The sequence below is a fragment of the Chanodichthys erythropterus genome, chromosome 20, assembly GCF_024489055.1.
Source record: "Chanodichthys erythropterus isolate Z2021 chromosome 20, ASM2448905v1, whole genome shotgun sequence".
Taxonomy (NCBI): Eukaryota; Metazoa; Chordata; class Actinopteri; order Cypriniformes; family Xenocyprididae; genus Chanodichthys; species Chanodichthys erythropterus.
In genome coordinates this window covers 38,450,356-38,475,643 of record NC_090240.1, presented here as the reverse complement: position 1 = coordinate 38,475,643, position 25,288 = coordinate 38,450,356, and the positions used below count along the sequence as shown (strand labels likewise).

Sequence of the window (25,288 nt, the reverse complement as noted above, 5' to 3'; positions counted from 1 at the left end):
ACTCCTGTAAGTCCTTGTACACCATACACGACTTACATGCTGAAAAATTGGTTGTCCTTTTGCTTGTGTGTGTGTGTGTGCGCGCGTGCGTGTGTGGATGAGTGCGTGTGTGTGTACTTGTGTGCCGATCTCTGTGTGTGTGTGTGTGTGTGTGTGTGTGTGTGTGTGTTTGAGAGAGAGAGAGCGTGTGTGTGTGTGTGTGTGTGCCGATCTGTTTGTGTTTGTGTGTGTGTGTGTGTGTGCGTTTGTGTGCACATGTGTGTTTGAGAGTGTTTTAAATGCAATTACTTGGGTTTTGTTTAACTATGAAACATGAAATGTGGAGTTATCTGCTTTTGCCAAAAAACGACTGTTGGAGTTATCTGCTTTTGCTAAAAAACAAACTTTTAATATATATATAAAACATACTTTCAATGAATTTTAATTTTTTAATTTACATGTATTTTTTAGAGTTATCATTACTTAATCAAAACAGCCCAACTGCAGTTTGATTGTTATTACTTGGAATGCACAATAAAAAAAAACATGATTTGTGAGAATTCATAAAAATGGAGTTATCTGTTTTTGCAAATAAACTCTTCATATATATATATATATATATATATATATATATATATATATATATATATATATATATATATATATATATTGGTGTGTCCACAACATCGAATCTGCCTCCTTTTAAAAATGTTTGGTCACCCCTGGTCTATATACCGTTACATTTTGAAAAACAACACCTTACCGGGTGCGCGCGCACTCTCCACTGAGGTAAAATCCCGCCTGTTTTCTAACCGATGTCTTTAAAAAAGCGTTCGGATGTCAACATGATGATCAACTTTCAGAGAAGTTGCCTCAGCAAAACATAGTTTAGAACACTGAAACGTTCATTAAAATTTTCCAGCTGCATATTTTATCAGATAAATGAAAAATGACATCATGAATACACAGAAATAAATACTCCTGCTGCTCGCCGTCCACGTGATGACGTAAAGGCTGTGAGTGGGGAAAGAAGCACACACTCGACTCTTATGAACCCAACAGCACTTGTTCATATTCTTTGCGGCTGTTTCTGCAGTTTACGTCATTACACCAATAGGTGGCGCCCGAGTCCAATTAGTGTATTTTTGGTTATTAAAAGCATGTCGGTCTGATTACATTAAAAATCACGGCCGAAACACCACAAAAACACTTCTTTAGAAGAGTTTTACATTTATTTAATGTAGTTTCATGTTTTGTTGATTTTCAGGTATAAGATGACTAGATTTTCAAGGTAAAAGTTTAAACCCCACAGTACAGTTGAGTGCATACGTTTGCACCCTTTTCAGAATCTGCAACATCATGTTTAATAATAAAAATAAACGGATCATAAGAATCGCATGTTGTTGTGTTAATACTGCCCTGATGAAGCTATTTCACGTAACAGATTTCACAAGACACAATAATAACTGAATTGTATTTTAATTTTATTAATGTATTAGTAAATGTTTAAAATAATATTAACTAAGGTTATTAAATGCTTTAGAAGTATTTCTTAATTGTTCATGTTACAGGGTTAGTTCACCCAAAAATGAAAATAATGTCATTAATTCCTCACCCTCATGTCGTTCCACACCCGTAAGACCTTCGTTCATCTTCAGAACACAAATTAAGATATTTTTGATGAAATCCGATTGCTCAGTGAGGCCTGCATAGCGTTATGAATCAGTGTGTCGAATCAGCGGTTTGGAGCGCCAAAGTCACGTGATTTCAGCAGTTTGACAAGCGATCATGATTCGACACAAAAGATTCATAACGCTCCGAAGCTTCCTGAAGCAGTGTTTTGAAATCGGCCATCACTAAATAAGTCGTTATTTAGTTTTTTTGGCGCACCAAAAATATTCTCGTGGCATTATAATATTAATATTGAACCACTGTACTCACATGACCTGATTTAAATATGTTTTTAGTACATTAATGGATCTTGAGAGAGGAAATGTCATTGCTGGCTATGCAGGCCTCACGGAGCCATCAAACTTCATCAAAAATATCTTAATTTGTGTTCTGAAGATCAAAGAAGGTCTTGTAACGACATGAGGGTGAGTAATTAATAACATTATTTTCATTTTTTGGGTGAACCCCTTAATTAATGTTGCTACTAATAAAAAACCCAATTTGTAAAAATATAAATAATTGAGACAAACGGAGTACGCAAACTATGTGACAACTAGCCCCGGTCTCCCTCAAGAGAAGTGATTATATGATGCTCATGACGTGTCCTCAGAGCTCATGTGATCAGCTGCTGTCCGCGGTGCTGAAAGTCTTCCTGAAGCTCAAACTCGCGCAAACGATGATTTATTGGTTCATGTCTGATTCTTCACCATCCGCGCGCGCTCAGGGCGGGTCGTGTGACGTCACGCGCGCGATCATCGGTCCAGACACTCGGCGAGTCCGCGCGACCGTAACGGATATTTTTTTTTACCTCAAAAGCCTCTTAAAAAACCCTTTCATTAAAGAGGAGCGGAAGGGAATAAACAAAGAGCGGAAATGTCTGTGGCGGGGCTGAAAAAGCAGTTTCACAAAGCGACTCAGGTAAGAGCTGAATCCGTCCGTTATTCGCGTTGATGATGATGATGATGATGATGGGTTTGGTCTCTATGAAACCATCAGTCATCAATCATCACACTCTTCATTTGAGTCAGAGTTCAGAAAACGAGTTTGTTGGCGCTTATCTGCAGTCAGTGTGGTCGTTTTTGAATGTATGAAAACAGCGCGAGACCTGCGGGTGACCAGGCACCGTCACGTGATCGCGAATATTCACGCGCGTTATGTAATCGGCCGCGCGCGCTGAAATGATGCTCACCTGAGGAGAAAAAGACTAATATTTGTGTTTATTTTTTTTTAAAGTCACTTTCTGTGTAGAAACAAACATTAAAGTCTCGAATATAAAAATAAAATATAAAAATATTTTAAACATTAAACATTCACGCCTTTGAAAAACAGTTGAAAATACTTTTGAAATCTAAAAAAAAAAATCTTTTACAATATAAATTTAAATGGTTAGTTTGATAGAATTTACAAAAAAATATGAATACAAATTGTTGCTAGAGAAAACAAACATTTATTACTTTTTTTTTGCTATAATGATGATTGTCAGCTTGTCACATCAAATACTTTACATTTATTCATTTATTTTATCCAAGTAAGGATTATTGATAATACATGCCATGGCACATATTTGTTTAAAATAGCTCCCGGCCCACCAGAAATAGAAATGTGAATCAATACTCTGTCCTTAATGCGCACACGTCAACATGAATCAATACTCAAAGGGAACAGAAACAATGTCACATTAGTGGTTTAGTTCAGTCTTCACTGGTAATTAAAGTTGCATTGGATTTGGATAATAAATTTTGAATGTTGAATTCATCAGACAAACAGCAGAAGTAGAAAGAGAGTCTAGAATCACTCATAATGCTTCGAGATCTGGAAAGATTAGTGTGTGAAACTGGATGCTTGCACACATTGTGTGTGTGTGTGTGTTTAAACAAGACGAGATGATGTCAGCAAATGTGCTTTATTTGGAACATTAAATTATATGTTTAATAAATATGTATTATAATATTTTAATAATTGGTGGTGACACATTACAATAATGTTCCATTAGTTAAATACAAAATTCTGTCATGAAACTCTAGATGGCGTAGTCCATAACTCAGTTTGCTCACAGTCACATCATTCTATAGGGCACAGCTGATTGGTTCCTGCTGTATCAGTAGCCAATGAGCTCGCTGCTCAACCTTTAAATACTGACCAGCATTTGCTGTAACAGTTGCAGTGCGCTTTCAGAAACCCTCCACCTTCCCCAGCTCCACCTGCAGGGCTTTTAAAAAGAATTTCACTACAGATTACAAAATACATGCTTTAAAAAGTAATTTATAATGTATTCCATTAGATTACCCAAGTTTTGTAACTTAATCGAAATACTTTATTTTAATATGAAGTTCTATGTAACAAAAAAAAAGGTAACTGTGAGTTTTCAGCTCACAATTCTACATTTTTTCTCAGAATTGACTCTTTGCAAAGACCCGCCCCCCTTAGTTTCTGTTGCTTTGTCCGACAAGCCATGGCGCTGTCACGCCACACGCAGTGAAAAATGCATCGCGGAGCAAAGAGGACACTGACAACACGTCGACAGACAAGACGGAGCAGGTTACTGATGATATTAAACAACGTCCCAGCTTTAAAACTGTGTAGTTTTTCTAATAAATTCAGACAATAAAAAGCGTTTTGTGGCTCTTTAATGTGTCGTGACAGATCTCTGTAGTGGCTCATCTCAAGCGGCTCGTGAACCGATCATCTCTTCCTACTAGTTCATTTATAGCATCAAATAAACATGAATGAACATCAGAAGGAATGTTGTTTCAAACTCGGAAAGACGTCAGTACACACACCATTTTTCAATTTCAAGTCCACCGAGGTTAATCTAACTCCTGACTGCTTTGTCGAAAATGGTGGATTCAGCGTTCTGATTGGTTAGATCGCTTGTCAATCAAACTCCCTGCGAAGGGTCAATTGCATGATATAAAGTTGCAATTGCGAGTTATAAAGTCAGAATTGTGAGATATAAACTTGCAATATTGAGAAAAGAATTTAGAATTCTGAGATATAAACTCAATTTTGAGGAAAAAAATTGCGAGAAAAAAGTCAGAATTGCACGTTTTTATCACACGCGATTCTGACTTTATAACTTGCAATTGTGAGTTTACATCAATTAAAAAAAAAAATTAGAATTGTAAGATGCAAACTCGCCATCGCGAGAAAAAAAGTCATAATTGTGAAATAAGTTGAAATTAGAATTATTCCAGGTACTGACAGGGCAGTTAAGATTCAAGGGTATGTCAATTTTTTAATGGGACAATTTTTATAAATTCAGTCTTGTGCAGGGTTACCAGGTTCTTGCAACAAAACCCAGCCAATTGCTACTCAAAACTAGCCCAGTCGCATAAAATTTGCATTCCAGGGGCTAAATATCATGTTATTTGACATGAAAAACCTGCGGCAACAGTGTTAAAGTAGCCCAATTCTGCGGGAAAACCTCGGACTTGGCAACGCTGGTCTTGTGGAGTATCTGTTATGTGAAATAGCTTATTCAGGAGTGTACTAGCTAAATAAAAATAACATGCCATTTTAAAATTATTAAAATGTTGCATATTCTGCAAGGGGTATGAAACTTATGAGCAGAACTGTAGCTTTTGCAGACTGAGTTGGAGAATCACTGTTTACATTAATGTTTAAATTAAATAAATTACAATAAAATTCAGTAAAGTAAAAAGTAATCACTTTGGTAATCTAAAATACTTTTCGGATGTAACTGTAATTTGATTACCTCCCATTTAAAATGTAACTAATGAAATGCAGTTACTCAAATTTTGTATTTTAAATGCGCAACAAAGTATTTCGTTACTCCCCAACCCTGTCCACCTGTACAGATCTGCTTCGGGTAATTCATATTAATGCTTAATTTAATGTATTAATACTTTTAGTAAAGTAAAGCAGAGAAACAAAACAGAAGCAAATGAAATTTTAATAGGGTACATTTATTATACATTATATTAATATAATTATAATTTTAATCATGATACTAGTCTTACTATTTTATAAAATATATTGTGATATCAATATTTAAATAATTAATTAATGCATTTACAGTGTGTCTGCATATATTTATGTGTATGTAAATGTATTTGTGTATGAATATGTTATTATCTTTATATAAATAAACACAGTTGTGAACAGATTGAGTTGATCTGAACATCATAAACACGTCAGGAGTGTGTTGAGATACGACTAACATATGAAAACCACGTACAAGAGGAGAGAGATGAATAATACATGCTCAGAGTAAACCTGCTGCACTGCACATCTTTAATTTATACTGTCCACACACACACACACACACACACACACAGTATGGACGGACAGTTAGAGCTTCTCTCAGTTCATATCGGTCTTCTTACATAACAGGCGTTTCAGACTGACGGATTGATCTAGACATGAGTGAGAGAGATGTGTGTACGTTACACTCGTGCAGAAACACTTTTGACTATCAAGAACCGCCCACTTACACAGGAAGTGAGCGTCTGATTGACATGTGCAGTGATCACGTCACAGAGTATCACTCTGACTGATGATGATGTAACAGTACATGTGGACAGTATTTATACTACTAACGCTGTCGCTTACTATGTTCCGAATTAAAATAGAAGAGCATCTTAAAGGGTTAGTTCACCCAAAAATGAAAATAATGTCATTAATTACTCTCCCTCATGTTGTTCCACACCTGTAAGACCTTCATTCATCTTCAGAACACAAATTAAGATATTTTTGATGAAATCCGATGACTCTGTGAGGCCGGAGCAATGACATTTCCTCTCTCAAGATCCATTAATGTACTAAAAACATATTTAAATCAGTTCATGTGAGTACAGTGGTTCAATATTAATATTATAAAATGACGAGAATATTTTTGGTGCGCTAAAAAAACAAAATAACGACTTATTTAGTGATGGCCGATTTCAAAACACTGCTTCAGGAAGATTCGGAGCGTTATGAATCTGTTGTGTCGAATCATGATTCGGATTGCGTGTCAAACTGCTGAAATCACGTGACTTTGGCGCTCCGAATCATGATTCGATACGCTGATTCATAACGCTCCGAATCTTCCTGAAGCAGTGTTTTGAAATCGGCCATCACTAAATAAGTCGTTATTTTGTTTTTTTAGCGCACCAAAAATATTCTCGTCATTTTATAATATTAATATTGAACCACTGTACTCACATGACCTGATTTAAATATGTTTTTAGTACATTAATGGATCTTGAGAGAGGAAATGTCATTGCTCCAGCCTCACTGAGCCATCGGATTTCATCAAAAATATCTTAATTTATGTTCTGAAGATGAACGAAGGTCTTACGGGTGTGGAACGACATGAGGGAGAGTAATTAATGACATTATTTTCATTTCTGGCTGAACTAACCCTTTAAAACAAGAACAAATATCTGTGATATCTGATCAAGTAAACTGGATATTAATGAGTTCAGTAATGAGTAGATGTTCTGATCACTAATTACTAATGCCTTCAATCAGACATCTGTCTCTGTGAGATCTGGGCTGGTCATGTGACTCACATGAATGGACACTGACTGCTTCCTGAGAATGTTGTAGGTGTTCTTTGTGATGTCATCAGTTTCTCCACTTCCTGTTTTCTGGGTTTCAGACAGTTATTGATTTTAATCTTTCAAGTGAAATCTAAACTTATATACAGTAAAACAGTAAAATACACAGGAAAGTCTGAAAATATGATATAGTAGAATGACATTCAGCGCTCGGATGTGTGGATGTGATGAGAGACAGACGGATGGGGGTCGTACATCTCTATTTTCTGTCGGATGGTATCATCAGGTCGCTGTTGCTATGGAAACTGGCTCTCGTGCACACAGTCCATCTCACGCAGCATCACTTTCACAGTGATATTCAGAGCCTGGAATAAAACAAGAGCATCATATATATATATAGTGTGTGATATTAAAGTAATAATGACTCAACATTGTTAATGAATCATTAGTGTGTTTCGTCACATTTATCTTCTGTGTTGTGAAGATCCTCACTGGTTCTGTGGAGGAAAACAAGTAAACAGCCCATAATTAATATCAGAGTGATGCATCTGCAGTTTACAGTCATCCAGTCGCACTGCAGAAAGTGTTTCTTCCAATACAAACATCTAAACAATCAAGATACGTTTACTGGAAATTTAAAATCTGAAGCAGAAAAGTGTCAAAATGAAGCTTAAAAATATCTGCCAATGGAGTCAGTAAAATCATCTTGATTTCTGTTGAATTAAATGATTTTTCTGACTCCATTGGCAGATATTTGTTCTTGTTTTAAGTGTAAACGCTCTTAATTTTGATGAATTATTTAGAAAACAAGACTTAAATCAAGATAGGAGATGCAAAATTGCATGCTTGGAAACATTTTACAGTCAGTTAATGCATAAACTAACAATGAGCAACACATTATTATTATTATAATCTTTGTTAAAGTTAGTGAATAAAAAGAGTTCTTGCCAGCTTGGGTTCATCAGATACAACGTTTGATTTCAATATTGTATTAGTAAATGCTGAAATGATCATTAACTAAGATTATTAAATGCTTTGGAAGTGTTTTTCATTGTACACAACTAATGTTAACAAGCTTACTGTAAACTGTTTCTGAATGTTTAGAAAACAAGATAAAGATACAGAGTAAGAAAATCATTTTTATATTGTATTTATATTGTGTGTTTCTCACCTGTAGAAAGTCAGTGAGAAGGTGGGAGGAGCTGAAGGAACCAAACTGGACGATGATTTCAAAGAAATGGAAAAGGTACACACACACACACACACACACACACACACGGGAACGGGAACGTTAGCAAAACGCTCTTGGAACGTATTTTTGTTAGGTGGGTTGGTACAGTAAAGCTGCTTTGATTCATATAAAGCACTATAGAAAAGGTGATGTTATGATTATATTATTAATCAATGTCATCTGAAGTTTACATATTTAAAAATGTTCCTGCCTTAAAATAGCTTTAATGTAACTCTACACTCATTAATATACACAGATCTATGAATATGCTAATTAGCCTCGCCTCCACTCACTTGCACAAGCTCAGAGATCCACTCGGTCAGCTTACTGAGGTAAACGCTGCACAATGATATCGCTTTTACAACGTCAGACACATAACGATAAAAACACATCATTTAGCTAAATCTACCCGATTGTACGTATCAACAGAATAATATATCGGGATAATCTTCTTTTGAGACTCTTGTGCGGTCAGTTAATGATATGCTGAAGCCCGCTGGCACGTCGACGTGATTGGTTTTTGTTGTGGTCTTGCTGGAATCATATCAGCACCAGCATGCAAAACATGCACTAGCAGTCAAAAGTGTGCAAACATTACTATTTTTAATGTTTTTGAACTTATGCTCATTAAGGCTGCATTTATTTCATAATAAATACAGAAAAAACAATAATATTGTGAAATATTATTCCAGTGTAAATCAGCTGTTTTCTATGTGAATATATAGTAAAGTGTAATTTATTCCTGTGATCAAAGCTGAATTTTCAGCATCATTACTCCAGTCTTCAGTGTCACATGATCCTTCAGAAATCATTCTAATATGATGATTTGCTGCTTAGTTATTTTCAATGTGTGCTGCTCAATATTTTTTTGGAAACTGTGATACTTATTTCAGGATTCATTGATGAATAAAAGTTAAAAAAATATCATAATTTATTTAAAATATAAATTTTTATTTAAAATAAAAATATTTTCTAACAATATAAATCTTTTCTATCACTTTATCTCATTTTAACACATCCGTGCTGAATAAAAGTATTAATTTCTTTCAAAAAAAAAGAAAGAAAAAAAATTACTGACCCCAAACATTTGAACAGTAGTGTATATTGTTACAAAAGATTTATATTTTAAATAAATGCTGATATTTTTTAATTTGTTATTCATCAAAGAATCCTGAAAAAGTATCACAGGTTGTAAAATAATAATATAATAATATAAAATAATTTAATATAAATATAAATAATTTAATTTAATATAAAATAATATTAAGCAGCACAACTGTTTCCAACATTGATAATAAATCATCATATCAGAATGATTTCTGAAGGATCATGTGACACTGAAGACTGGAGTAATGATGCTGAAAATTCAGCTTTGATCACAGAAATAAATTATATTATGTTAAAATAGAAAACCATAATTTGGAATAAAATGGAACCTTAATGAGCATAAGAAACTTTGTTCAAAATCATTAAAAATAGAAAGTTTCCACACTTTTGACTGTAGTGTGTATTATGTTGGTGTGAACTCTTGTGTGTTTGTTGGTGTGCAGAAAGTGGACACCACGAGCAGAGCGGTGCTTGACATCATGACCAAAACCACAGAATACCTGCAGCCCAACCCTGGTGAGTGTGTGTGTGTGTGTGTGTGTGTGTGTGTGTGTGTGTGTGTGTGTGTGTGTGTGTGTGTGAGTGTGTGTGTGTGTGTGTGTGTGTGTGTGTGTGTGTGAGTGTGAGTGTGTATGAGTGTGTGTGTGTGTGTGTGTGTGTGAGTGTGTGTGTGTGTCTGTGTGTGTGAGTGTGTATGAGTGTGTGTGTGTGTGTGTGTGTGTGTGTGTGTGTGTGTGTGTGTGTGTGTGTGTGTGTGTGTGTGTGTGTGTGTGTGTGTGTGTGTGTGTGTGTGTGTGTGTGTGTGTGTGTGTGTGTGTGTGTGTGTGTGAGTGTGTATGAGTGTGTGTGTGTGTGTGTGTGTGTGTGTGTGAGTGTGTATGAGTGTGTGTGTCTGTGTGTGTGTGTGTGTGTGTGTGAGATTCTGTGGATCAGCAGCTCTTCTGAACGTGTGTGTGTTTCAGCGTCCAGGGCGCGTCTGAGCATGATCAACACCATGTCTAAGATCCGCGGTCAGGATAAGGGTCCGGGTTACCCGCAGGCTGAGACGGTGCTGGGCGACGCCATGACGAGGTTCGGCCGCGAGCTCGGAGAAGAGTCCAGCTTCGGTAACTCCTCCTGGTTAAATAACAGCATTCAATCAACCAAGAAAGAGTCAAAATTAGTCATGAATGTTTACCGTGTAGAAAACAACATCAGAAATTGAATCAGTTGCAAACTTATGTTGGAAAGATAGTATTCATTCTGAAGAAGATATTGAGTTGTGTGTGTGTTCAGGCTTGGCTCTGCTGGACGCCGGAGAATCCATGCGTGAGCTCGGTGAGGTGAAAGACGCTTTAGATATAAACGTCAAACAGAACTTCATCGACCCGCTGCAGAACCTGCACGAGAAAGACCTCAAAGAGATTCAGGTGCGGTTCGAGTCCGTTAACCGGCAGAGAGAGAGGGATGAACGCGTGTAAACGTGTGTGTTTCTCCCGCAGCACCATCTGAAGAAGATGGAAGGTCGTCGTCTGGACTTCGATTATAAGAAGAAGCGTCAGGGGAAAGTGACGGACGATGAGATCAAGCAGGCGCTGGAGAAATTTGACGAGTCTAAAGAGGTGGCGGAGCAGAGCATGTTTAACCTGCTGGAGAACGACGTACGGTCACGCTAATGCAAACCTCACAAAATAATGGTTTACATTTTAAGTCCAAATGGACTATATGCACGGTTACTTCCTGGTTGTGGTTAAGTCAGCTCGAGTGTTTCCGGTGAACTGTCAGCTGTTCATTCTGTACTCGCTGTACATCGACACAAAACATCAAAGATTGACTTTATAATGTTGTATTCATATTTTAATGCAGTTATCACATTTACCTAATTTGCCAGTAAACCAGTTTTATTGATTGCCATAAAGACAAAGTTATTGGGATCGTTTATAAACGCTGTCTGTAATTAAACACACAAACATTATTCTCCAGCACTTCAAATGTTATTTTAATGTGATGACCACAAACATTACTTGTTCATCCTTCTGAGATTGTCCCTATTGTAAAACCGAACGTTTAAAAATGTAGGAAATTCAACATTTGATAGAAAATACTTATTTAAAAAAGACAATAATTACCACTTTAACCAGCAGGTGGCGGCAAAGTAGCATTTATTTGTGCATATATCAGCCATTTCCTCTAATCGTTTTTCACTTCGCTTTTGACTAAATATTAAACATTATAAAATAACTAGGTTTAAAAATACATTTTGTCAATGTGAAGTATGAAATACTCAGAAAATCTCCTGAAAAACAATAACTTTTCTTGTGAATGAACGACAGAAAGCGAGCGCCGCTCTCTCTTTATAATCACAGCAGCTGTCAGTCAATGATTTCAGCACACTTGTGAAAACACACATTTATTCAATTCATCTAACTAAAGTGCTTTTTTTGCACATAAAAGTGTGGAAACTGATGGTCGAATTGAATTTAGTCGAGGAGGAACACTGAGGAACGTCTTTATTTATTTATTTTTTATGCCGTCTTACGTTTGAATAACTACATTAATGCTATTCCTGAATATTTAAGTGACTATATTCTGATTATAAACTAAGTATGACACTGCTGATGCTCAACACACCAGCACATGACTCTCACCGGAAGTTCTCCAGCTGGATTATATTAATGCGGAAGTTCTAAAGAACGCTCCATACGTATAGTCCATTGCAGATATACACATTGTTAGAGTATATAGTGCACAGTCTGCAGTGTGCTAATGTGTGTGTGTGTGTGTGTGTGTGTGTGTGTGTAGATCGAGCAGGTCAGTCAGCTGGCGGCTCTGGTTCAGGCTCAGGTGGAGTATCATCAACAGGCCGCTGAGATCCTGCAGCAGCTCTCCAGCAAGCTGGAAGACAGGTCAGCTGATGCTCCACACTCCCATAATGCACCTGGTTCTCTCATGTGACACGTATATCCACTGGGAGAGACATTCATTCACAACAGTAAACACTGTAGATTATCAGATGTGCCTGTAAATGTTCCCTTTAAAGGGTTAGTTCACCCAAAAATGAAGATTCTGTCATTTATTACTCACCTTCATGTTGTTCCACACCCGTAAGACCTTCAGTAATCTTCAGAACACAAATTAAGATATTTTTGATGAAATCTGAGAGGAATATGACTCGTTCATAGACAGCAATATAATCAACACTTTCAAGGTCCAGAAAGGAACTAAAGACATCGTTAAAACAGTCATGTGACTGCAGTGGTTCGACCTTAATGTTATGAAGAGACGAGAATACTTTTTGTGTGCAAAAACAAAACAAAAATAACGACTTTATTCAACAATCTCTTCTCTTCTGTGTCATTCTCATGTGTTGTTTACGTCCAGCGCTTCCAGGTTCATCGTCAGAATGCTGACTCATTATTGCCTGGCTTCACACACGTGTCGTGCTCATCACATGACCAGCTTTGGCCAATACTGAGCTGGCGTTCGGACGTAAACACGGAAGCTTCACGGTGTTACTGCGTCACCTGCGTAAGATAATGACACATAAGAGAAGAGATTGTAGAATAAAGTGGTTATTTTAGTTTTGTTTTAACGATGTCTTTAGTACCTTTCTGGACCTTGAAAGTGTTGATTATATGGCTGTCTATGGACGAGTCTCTCGGATTTCATCAAAAATATCTTGATTTGTGTTCTGAAGATGAACAAAGGTCTTACGGGTGTGGAACGACATGAGGGAGAGGAATTAATGACAGAAATTTCTTTATTTGGGGTGAACTAACCCTTTAAATTATAAACATGTGCTTGATTACAATATATGTGTGTGTGTGTGTGTGTGTGTGTGTGTGTGTGTGTGTGTGTGTGTGTGTGTTACAGGATAAAGGACATGTCCAACAAACCGCGGAAGGAGTTCATCCCTAAACCGCGCATGGAGCTTCACCTGCCCAGTGAGAATCACAACGGAGGAATCAACTCTGCCAGATCACCTGCGCGCTCACCAGGTACACACACACACACACACACACACACACAGGGGTGTAGGGCTGGGCACTGACTCAAATTTCACGATTAACTCTTGATTCACAAGCATAAGATTCAATTTCGATTCGATATCAATTAATTTGGACAAATATCAGGTACAGTACATTAATTTTTAAATTTGCACTCGTATCACAGTTAGTCTGTAAGAGTGACGAGTTTTCTGTCCGTCTCTCAGCGCCGTTGGATCAGCCATGCTGTCGCGCGCTGTACGACTTCGAGCCGGAGAACGAGGGCGAGCTCGGCTTCAAAGAGGGCGACATCATCACTCTGACCAATCAGATCGACGACAACTGGTACGAGGGCATGATCAACGGCCAATCAGGATTCTTCCCCGTCAACTACGTGGACATCCTGGTGCCTCTGCCTCACTAGGCTCCGCCCACCCCTGCTCCTGCCTAGCAGCCCAACAGCCGCCTGTATCGTGCATCTGTGCTACAGCTTCACTTCCTGTTCCTGTGACTCGGAGGATGATGATGATGAAGATTACAGACATTGCGGAGTCACGTCTGAGTGGAGAAACAGTGCTCAGTGTGTGTGTGTGTGTGTGTGTGTTTGCGCTCCTGGACTCGTGGTGAATCATGAGTCTCTTTATATTTTTTTCTCGTATTTCAGTTTTATTTTTTTGTATTTTGCCTTCGCTTCACTCTTCTGATAAACCTCACTTAGTCCAGCTCTATCCCAGCATGCTTTTAGGAAAGTTCTGGATCTCGCTCCACAAACGAGGACAGATCCCGTCGCTGCTGCTGTTTGTTACACACGTTAAATCACGGTTTTCTTCTAACTCACGTTCTGCCGGATCCTGCCAGAAAAGACTTTCCGTGATTTTATTGCCTGCTGATGCATTTGAGCCTAAACTTGCGCCGGCACTGCAAAAACTGGTGTTCTTCCTCAGTCTTGTTTTCCAGCACAAATATTCTTAAATCACGATACATTTACTGGAGAAGCCAAATAACTTTGAATTTGAAATAGAAATCAGTCACAATGAAGCGAGTTTCTGCTTAATGTACTGTATCCGTACTGTATGTCGACAGACGAGCGTCAGTGGAAGCTTGTTTCTGCCACCGAATTAAAACATAAAAGAGGTCATTGTGACTTTTTAAAAGTAATTGCGAGTTTTTAATCACGCAATTATTACTTTTTTCGCAGAATTCTGAGTTTACATCTCGCAATTTGTTTTTTCCCCACAGAATTAAAAAAATTAAAAATTGTGACTTTTTATCTCATGATTATGACTTTTTTCACAGAGTTCTCGCAATTCGTGTTTGTTTTTTTTCGGCGTGGAATTAAAAAATTAAAAAGTTATTGTGACGTTCACTTAAAAAGTCGTAATTATGACAAAAAGTTAAAATTGACAATGTTGGAATAAAAATATTAAAAAGTAATTGCGAATTTTTTTCACACAATTTTGACTTTTTTTCGCAGACTTTCGCACATTTCGCTATTAGTTTTTAAAAAATATATAATTTAGACTTTTTATCTCACGATTATGACTCTTTTCACAGAATTCAGAGTTTACATCTCACAATTCGTTTTTTCCGCCACAAAATAAAAAAAAATTAAAAGGTAATTGCGTCTTTTTTCTCACAATTATGACTTTTTCTCACAGTTGCGAGTTTATATTAGGGCTGTGCGATATGAAAAGTCATAATGATCACTTAAAAAGTCATAATTATGACAGAAGAGTTAAAATTAGGATTTACTAACTAAGCCATAATAATGAGATGAAAATTTGAAATGTTCCCTTTAAAAGTTATTACTATGACAAAAAGTTTTTGCTTAATGCCCCTATTTGGGTGTGAGCAAAAACACGCTGTTTTTGTGTGTGTCCCTTTAAATGCAAATGAGCTGCTGCTCCAGAAGAGGGCGGAGCTTTAACAGCTCAACAACAACAAAGCTGGAGAATCTCACGCAGCCAAAATGAGGATCGTCAGTAACGGTGTCTGAGGTAAATGTAATTAAGCGTGTTTAGATATTTGTACTGGAAACCAAGATAAAAATAGTAACACTTTACAAGAATGTCCCATTAGTTAAAGTTATTTATTGTGTAAACTAACAATGAGCGATACATTTGTCACAGTATTTATTAATCTTTGTTAATGCTAATAAAAATACAACTCTTCATTATTAGTTCATGTTAACTCAGGTCCATAATAATAATAACTTGTACACTGAAATTAACATTAACTAAGATCAATAAAAGTATTTTTTATTATGTTAACAAATGGAAATTTATTGTAAAGTGTTACTCAAAAATAGGACAAAATTTTGTTTTGTTTTGCAGTGTGGTTGGGAAACTTTGTTAATGCGGGTTAACCCAAACTTTATTTATTTATTTATTTATTTATTCTCAAACTACTTCATAATTTCCAGTGAAATATGAAAATGCAATAAGGATAATGAACACAGAGCACACACTTCGGTTTTCTGCTGAGAAAACAACAGGGTGGTCAACCAGCAGTCAGCACATTAACTGAGATGGTCCCACTGATCTCAACCATAAATGATCAGCCATGTTCAACCATCATAAACTAGCTGAGCTGAACTTCATGAAGGTTTCTCTGATTGCAGATGTTTCCTAAAGCAGCATATAAAGTCTTATTTTTGAAATAATAAGTGGTATTTCCACAAATGCCAAGATTGTGTTAACTAAGTGAGCTGGTTATTAACGTACGTGTGTGTGTGTGTGTGTGTGTGCGATCGTCCCCACAGTAGATTATGATGCTAGTTACTGTAGTTTTAGTGGTTAGTTGTTAGTGCCGTGACGTTTGTGAGCACGTGCTGTGAGAAAGGTTATTTTTAATGTTCAAACTGATCGATTGATTGCAGCTGATGAACATGTATAGTGTATAATCGGCCGTCTAACAGGCTGAAGTGTAGCAGCGTTTGTTTTTTTTAGTGGTTGATGGACCATGTTCTTCAGCACAGCTCGCGCTGTGTGTCGCTTGATGCCTTCAACGTCTCCGGCCTTCGTTTGAAATCCGTACTGTATGTCGACAGACGAGCGTCAGTGGAAGCTTGTTTCTGCCACGGAATTAAAACATAAAAGAGTTTTTAATCACGCAATTATTACTTTTTTCGCAGAAAAAGAAAAAACTTTTTTCCCCACAGAATAAAAAAAATAAAAAATTGCGAGTTTTTATCTCATGATTATGACTCTTTTCACAGAATTTGGAGTTTATATCTTGTAATTATGACTTTTTTCACAGAGTTCCGAGTTTACATCTCGCAATTCGTTTTTTTTTTTTCTCGGCGTGGAATGAAAAAATTAAAAAGTCATTGTGAAGTTCACTTAAAAAGTCGTAACTATGTCAAAAATTTAAAATTGGCAATGTTGGAATAAAAATATTAAAAAGTAATTACAAATTTTTCTCACACAATTTTGACTTTTTTCGCAGACTTTCGCACATTTCGCTATTAGTTTTTTTCCGCTATGGAATAAAAAATGAACAAGTAATTGAATTTTTAATCTTAAAATTATGACTTTTTCATAGAATTCTAAGTTTGGATCTCGCGATTCGTTTTTTTTCCCCCACAGGATAAAATTTTTTCAAATTTAGACTTTTTATCTCACGATTATGACTTTTTTCGCAGAATTCAGAGTTTACATCTCAAAATTTGTTTTTTTCCCCACAGAATAAAAAAATTAAAAGGTAATTGTGTCTTTTATCTCACAATTATGAATTTTTCTCACAGTTTATATTAGGGCTGTGCGATATGAAAAGTCATAATGATTACTTAAAAAGTCATATTTACAAAAGAGTTAAAATTAGGATATACTAACTAATCCATAATAATGAAATGAAAATTTGCAATGTTCACTTAAAAAGTTATTACTATGACAAAAAGTTGAAATGATGACAATGTCGGAATAAAAATAAAAAGTCAAAATTTGCATTTTTTTTTTTTTAACAGACTTCTGAGATTACATCTCACAATTCATTTTTTTTTCTGCCACGGAATTATTTTTTTGTAAAGTAATTGCGAGTTTTTAATCTTGCAATTCTGACTTTTTCGCAGAATTCTGAGTTTACATCTTGCAGTTTTTTCCGCCACGGAATAAAAAAGTAATTGCAACTTTTTATCTCACATTTTTTCTCACAGTTGTTTGTATTAGGGCTGTGCGATATATGGACAAAAAATACTATCACAATTTTTTGATCAATATTGTGATTTTGATTTTATACACGATTTTGAAAAATATTTCCTTGCCCACTTACAATTAATATTTCCTTTTTTTCCTATTGTTTTTCAATGTAAAAACGCGCTAGACGGACGTGTTTGACCTTTGCAATTTTACAGCGTTCAGAATTGAAATAAGGTCTAAATTATTAGATATAAATTGTGAAAGTCTAAAGTTAAAAGTCTGAATAATGAGATCAAAGGTTGCAATTACCTTTCTTATCTTTTTGTTCCATGTCGGTAATAAGCTTCCATAAGTTTTTGTTTAGAAACATATTGGAGAGTTTATTATTTTTGTCGTGGTAGCTGATGAAGCGTCTAAACCAGGTGCGACACTACGACACATGCATCTCATCTCCTTCATGCTCTTCGAGGGTTTTCGTCCTGAATAGCCGTGAACGCAGCAAGCGAAGCACCACAAGATGTTTTGTTTTGATTTCTGGTGTGTTTTGACGTTTAGCTCCGCCCATGTGGCATTGTGTGTTCTGATTGGCTGTGATTGTTTTTGCGTTCAGTGAGCGTCGCGTCGCACCTGTGAAGATCACGTCCAGCTCGTATTTCACCTCAAACCAACAGAGAGAAATAATTATATTTTATTTTTTGGGGTAATTAATGGACAGTCGTTTATTTGCACTGTGACTTTTTTTCATGACAAGCATTTGCAGAGAATTTATAAGCTGTCAGTTGTAAAGTACATTCATAGAGTACAAATTAAATGTAAATCACTGAATCCCCCCCCCCCCCCCTTAAGTCACTGATGTCGGTTAATGGTTAACGATACATTTTTTACAAATTACAGTAATGAGAATTTAGGATTAAATGTTTAATTGTCATGAAAATATTGTCACAGTGCAAAACTCCTTAATGTTATTAAAAAAAGACTTTATTTATGCAAAATATAATTTGTATAGTTATATTACTATAATAATGAATATTAATAATGGGCATTTCTTTAAAAGATGTATCAATAATTAATTAATTTCCTCCACATAAGAAAGAAATGCTTTTGTAATTCATAATTTTTACATAAAACAAATGTAATTGTGTGACAAACTAAGGCAATTATAAGATGAAAACTTAGTCATAATTATGACAAAAAGTTGAAATTATGTCTGGTTGAATTTGACTTAAATGTCATAATTGACACAAGTTGAAATTGTGACAATTATGTGATGAAAAGTTGAAATTCACAAAAAAATTAATAATTGTGACAAAATGTTGTAATAATGACATAATTCATAATTATTATTATGAGATTGTGAGATGTCAAAATAATTTAAAAATTCATAATGACAAAAAGTTGAAATTGCGACTGTCGTAATTATGTGATAAAAGTTGAAATTATCATTTGTCAATTATGAGCTAAAAAGTCAAATTTCACTTAAAAAGTAATAATTATGTGAAGAAAAGCTGAAATGCACTAAAACATTAACAATTGTGACAAGATGTTGCAATAACGACATGTCGTAATTATAAATGTGAAATTAAAAGTCACAAGTATGACATTAAATGTTTAAATTATGAAAATTTTTAATCTCACAATTTAAACATTTCATAATTGAGATTTACCAAAGCATTTTTTTCTTTTGTGTCATTAATTTGCTTCCAGAGTCACTCTGAATCTTAAATCTTTATGGTTTCTACTGGATCTGATTATATGAAGCATCTGCAGTGTTATTATTGATAGTATTATCACACAGATTTCCTGTCAGTCACATCTGATATGGCAATAATTCTGAAATCACACACATTGTGAGCTCTATATGAATATATATATATTATCTGTGAGTGTTTGAATGGCAGTATAAACACTTGAATCATGAGAAACACGCAGTTAAAGACTCGTAAAGTGACGTGTTTCTGAGTCGGTGTGAATGAATGTGTTCGTGGGATGTTTTGCACGTGATGTTGATGTTTTCACTACAGAGATTCACCTTTATGAATCGGTTATTATAGTGTATCTTTGCCATTATCGTTCATGTATTTATTTCAGTTGCTCTTTTTCCTGTGCTGGACGACAAACATGTACCGCTTGATGTGAGAATAAACACAAAGTCACTGCGGCGGTTTGCATTTTGTAAAATGTCTTTTGCATGAACAGGTTCTGCTCTACGAACATCATGAAGAGATGAAATGAGGTCAGAGGAAGGTCAGATGTAAGTCACGCTACATTCCTACAAAATCTAATTATTGGACATACAAAAAATGACCTGGAGCTGTTTTTTGTATGTTTTAATCATCAAATATGATCAAATATGAGGGACCCCATCCTTATATTTCATGCATAAGTTAAATTGTATACTAAATCAACTTAATGTATTTGGAAAATATTGTGTCTGTAAAGTTACATTTACGTTTATGTACTCACTCATTCTATAGTATTAATTTTTAATGTTTATTTCAAACATCTATTGTAATATCTATTATTTTTGCATTATTTATCTGAATCCAAATTGTATTTATATTAATTGTAATATGCATATTTAATTTTATTATTTAATTTTTCACCGTTTTAAAAAAAATTATAGTAAAAAAATCATAATTATGACAAAAAGTTGAAATTGAGTTCAAATTGACTTGTCATAATTATGAGATAAAAAGCCAAAATTATCACATAAAAATGACATAAAATTCAGAATTATGGCAGTCATATGCCACATGTTTTTTCTAATGAGATTTAAAAAGTTTAATAATAGCAACATTTTAAGTTTTACAGATTGAACTTAAATTTAGAGTAATAAATGTGTATTTTATTAACTGAAATGTTAAAATACTAAAATATATATATATATTTTTTTACCTGTATAATATACTGAGGTGCCTTAATTCAGGTGGAAAATATGATGGATCAAAGTTCATCTCGACTTCTGAATTAAACGCTAATATATAAAGTGTCTCAGACACAAACACTGAAATAATGCAATAAACATTCATCAAACAAGATGTGACACAATCACCTCCAAAAAAACTAAAACCCCAGTGAATTCTGGGAATGTCAGTTAAACACTCTAAACAGTCAGAAACACAAAGAATAATGAATTTCCCAAACTATGTCTTTAAAAATTTATTATAAAAAAAGCACTTCTACACATTATAGGATCGACTGCAGGACGTGTACAAAAATAAGAAGAAATCTAAAAAAAAAAAACCCAACAAAACAAAAAAACACTTGCATTATTGCTGGAGTCGTCAAACATGTACATGATGGAAAAACAAGATAAAGCCCATCAGTGATGCTGCATTACAAACACTCTCTACTCGTCATCATCCTCCTCCTCCTCATCTTCCTCCTCGTCCTCATCCTCTTCCTCATCGTCGTCGTCATCATCATCATCATCAGGTTGGACCTTTTTAGTTGAGCCCGTCGGTCGACCCGGCCCCCTCTTAGAAGCTCCGCCCCCTGCGCGGTACGCCGCCACATCCTGCCAATCAGAGAGAGGTCAGACACTCTAGACACGCCCATGTGATCAGATAAACATCAAGCCCCAAATCAACTTTATGATGCATCATATTTGAGTTTTTAATATCTGATATCAATCAAAACGGTTTCTGCAGAGACCGATACAAGAAAATAAGCAATAAATTGAATTCAACACTTTAACATTTCTCAAAAAACAAGAGTTCATTTCTTGGAAGTTAATTTAAGGAAGTTTAGATATTAATACCTGAAAACAAAAATCCCGAGGAAGATCTTTTCCCTGTTTTTTTTCCCTTCCTTTTTTGGAGTGCATGCAATTTAATTTAGGGCCCTATGAAATCAGTATATTTATTTTATTTTTTAGTTTTACTTCGTTTTAATGGTTAAATTAAAATTTATTAGTGCATGTCAAATCAATTGAAATCATGAAACATACAATTTAACAGCCATTTTTTAAAAGTTCTGAAGCAATATTCTCATCTGTGACATATTTACATTTGTGACATTTACCTCGAGGGCACTTTTTTTCCCCCTAATCTTATTAAATATTTGCTTCATCTTTCATTTTAAATTCTTAAATTTGATCAATACACGTAATTAGAATAAGACGACACTATAGGGCTGTAACCAATCAAAGGAAATCATATACACTGAAAAATTACAACTGCATTAAATAATGTTATGAGATTGTTTTATATATTTTTAGAAAATACAAATAAAAAAAAATGTTGGGAAAAAAATATAAACATGAAACTAAATCGATTCTTTCAAATCATTCATTAATGAACCAGTGTTTCTGTGAGTCGCGCCACAGTTCTGCGGTGATCTTTGTTTGGAACAGTTTCGCTGCTGAAACAACAGAAACATCAATACTGCACTTAAAAAGTAAGTGACTAAACTTGTTTATGGAATCAGTGTAAAGTTTTTTACCGGTGTGTGTTGAGTTTCTTTCAATCGCCACTGACACTAAATGAATGCAGAATCATTCTCGTGTTTCGGTGTGTATTCCATAGTTGTGTGTGTGTGTGTGTGTGTTACTGAGGTTTAATCAGGCTATTGTCTGGTCGGGGAAGTAAAATTCTCTCTCACTTGATCCTTCAAAAATCCTCTAGTCCCGAACAAGCGCTAGTGTCGAGTGTCTGTCCTACTTTTGATTTATTCATCCAAAACTTGAGAAATTCCGTGACATTCTGCATTATACAGTAAATTCCAGTTTTATGAATGGATTCTGGGAGTCTGTACCCGTTTTCTGCCTCACGGTAATCACATGACCCTAATTCAATGCCATGATACTTAATTTAAGACTTTCTGCTCCAATTTAAGACATTTTTAAGGCCTTAAATTGTAAAGGTCAAATTAAGACTGTAAGACCCACAGAAACCCTGCAGAACTAATGTCATTTTTAATACATTTTAAATAATAAATTAAGTTTTCCCAACTAATATTTTTATTTTATTTAACATGACAGAAATATTTTAGTTTATTAATGATAATAACACACTATCCACACACACATATATATAATTTTATACATAAGTTACACAATATATTTTAATTATAAAATAAAAAAGAAATGATATAAATGGAATAGTATATTATAATTATCTAATTTAATATATAATAATTTCTCCCACCTTCTCGTATTTCTCGCGCAGTTTCATGGCCTTCTGCTCGTACGGCGCGCGGTCTTTAATGCTCTGTTTCGACCACATCTCTCCCAGTTTCTTGGCGGTCTCTCCGATGGACAGCCCGGGGTTCTCGCTCTTCACCGTCGGCCGATACTCCGAGCAGAAGACGAAGAACGCAGACCTGCGCAGAGAAAGAGCCGTTAAAATCACTGAGACGAGTATTTCAGTGTGCTCTGGGCTCATGTGCGGGACGTACGGTGGGCGTTTGGGAGCGTTCGGGTCTTTCTTCTTCCTGCCCGCCTTGCCGACGCCTTTGGGCGGCACGTAGTTCTTCATCTCCTTGTCGTAACGAACTTTATCCGCTTTGGCCTTGTCTTCAAACTTGCTCTTCTCCGAAGCGTTCAGCGACTGCAGAGAGACAGAGAAACGGTTGAGCGATTCATTCAACGACACATGAGAGCGAGAGACACAAACGAGAGCGCTCACCTTCCATCTCTCCGAGCATTTCTTGGAGAACTCGGAGAAGTTGACCGGCACGTCGGGACTCTTGCGTTTGTGTTCATCGCGACACGTCTGCACGAAATACGCGTACGCAGACGTCTTCCCCTTGGGTTTGTTCACGTCTCCTTTCACCATGACTGATCCACTGACAGAAAATAACACAGTTACTGAAAATCAAGCATTAAATACACACTTATACATCACTGCTTCCCACACACACAGGCTTTACTTGGGCGGGCCGCCCAGGTATATTTGGAAACACATTTATGCTTTTATTATTTTTATCATCTACTACTTTTGTATCCTCGATTGATTAACTAGTTGAAAATCTTCCCTCGCCCCACGTGTTTCGTATCTGCTCCTTATGTGCGTCAGAACAGTTTACTAGCTCACATTCCCATGTGCGCTGCATATTTGGATATTTCACAAAGAGCGCTGCATGTTGCAAAGTCACAAGGGGGCACTGTTGTGCGTTCTACAAGCTCGCGCAACCGCGCTTCAACGTGATTCTCAATCAATGAAAAGCGCAGATTTATGACAAGCGATTACTAATGAACTCGAGTTGATGAATTATTACAATGCCTACATAATGACCTTTATATAAAATGTTTTAGATGGTTGTAAGGATAGACATTTCAAAATAAGAGTCCCAGTGTATTTCAGACGTGTTTATAATTGAAAATTAAGTTTTTTTCTTTTTCTTTTGGGCATTATTGGTATTTTGGTTACACAATAAATTGTATTTAATTTGATTTCCATTTAATTCATAGTAAATTATTGTAGCCTCCCCCACAGGAAGAAAAGACACTATATGACAGCAAGGAGAACATCGGAAAAGGAGATCCATCAAATTTCAATAAATAAAAATACTGTTAAGAAAAAACAAAAACAAAATCACACATTATTTGTTGGTCACATGTAGTAGACCATTTTTGCGCTGTGGGTAATAGGAGGATTTTTCACCCGGCTACCACCGCAAGTATATTTCAAACCTGTGGGAAGCACTGCAAGTTATCTGAAAAATACATCAGAAGCATTTGGCCAGTAACTGATTAATATTGTCTATAACAATTTTGATTTTAAATGCTTGATAAAAATATAATTCAATTTGTAACAATTGCATTAAATGATATCATTTTAAAAAACCAAATATGATGAATATTTTTAAAAAATAAAGTTGTACTGAAATGCATGCATTTAAACTAATTTAAATGTTTGCGCATTTAAAATTGTAATTTTAAAAAAAAAAATATTTAGAGTAAATAAAGTTATTTTACTGAAGAAATAATTGCATTATATGGACATCAGTCATTAACAACTCAAATCCAACAATATAATGTTTATAATCGCTGAAAACACGCTACATTAAAGATGCAATTCACAAAAAAAATACATATAAATAAAATGCATGTAAAAAAAATAAGTTGCATTGAAATGCATAAATTAGTTCTGACCTAAAACAGGCGGATTTCGATGTTTTAAACACTTTTGTTGAGTTGGTCGAGGCTTTTTGTTGAACAAAGATTCCTCCATTTTTCTTTCCCGCCTAATTCCCTCCATACCCACCCCCCCTCTCCCTCGTCTCTCGATCCAAACACATTCTATCATCCATAAACACCAGATTAACTCAATGCACGCGTGAAACGGATCGCAGAGCGCCGTTTCTGCCCGAATCCCCGTTAAAACGGTTTAACTGCGCGAGCGCTCCGGTTACTGCATAACACGAGCGCGCGCGCGCGGACTCACTCAAACCATCAAAAACCTCATTAAACCGCGATCTCATCGTCAGATAATGTGACACTACAGCATCGCGCGCGTTTAAATACGAAAACACGCGTTTAAACTGATCAAAAATGTAGTTTTTAAATCCAACAAACCTTTTCTTTATTCTCTGCAGACCAGCGCGCGCCTCTCCTCCTTACTGTGTGTCCCACGTGATCACTTGTGCTGCGTATGCGTGACGCGCAGAACGCACGACTGCCTGGAGTCGGCGCCTGATTGGTTGAGCTGGCGGAGGAATCCGCAGATCTGATTGGCGGACTGAAGCCCTCAG

General features: G+C 35.8%; 2 protein-coding genes across 2 annotated transcripts; one reads left to right on the top strand and one right to left on the bottom strand.

The window, feature by feature from the left end:
* Nucleotides 1-2,441: 2,441 nt before the first annotated feature.
* On the top strand, nt 2,442-15,359 carry sh3gl2b (SH3 domain containing GRB2 like 2b, endophilin A1). Its single transcript, XM_067372252.1, has 9 exons — nt 2,442-2,568; nt 8,332-8,400; nt 9,936-10,008; nt 10,455-10,598; nt 10,768-10,901; nt 10,974-11,132; nt 12,274-12,377; nt 13,345-13,469; nt 13,685-15,359. Exons 1-9 carry the CDS (start codon nt 2,524-2,526, stop codon nt 13,879-13,881), a joined length of 1,050 nt encoding a protein of 349 aa, XP_067228353.1. The 5' UTR covers nt 2,442-2,523; the 3' UTR covers nt 13,882-15,359.
* A 5,384-nt stretch (nt 15,360-20,743) lies between these two features.
* hmgb2b (high mobility group box 2b) lies at nt 20,744-25,195 on the bottom strand. Its single transcript, XM_067370754.1, has 5 exons — nt 25,113-25,195; nt 23,221-23,380; nt 22,991-23,142; nt 22,741-22,915; nt 20,744-21,110 (listed from the first exon to the last, which is right to left on the bottom strand). Exons 2-5 carry the CDS (start codon nt 23,368-23,370, stop codon nt 20,943-20,945), a joined length of 645 nt encoding a protein of 214 aa, XP_067226855.1. The 5' UTR covers nt 23,371-23,380; nt 25,113-25,195; the 3' UTR covers nt 20,744-20,942.
* Between the last annotated feature and the right edge of the window lie 93 nt (nt 25,196-25,288).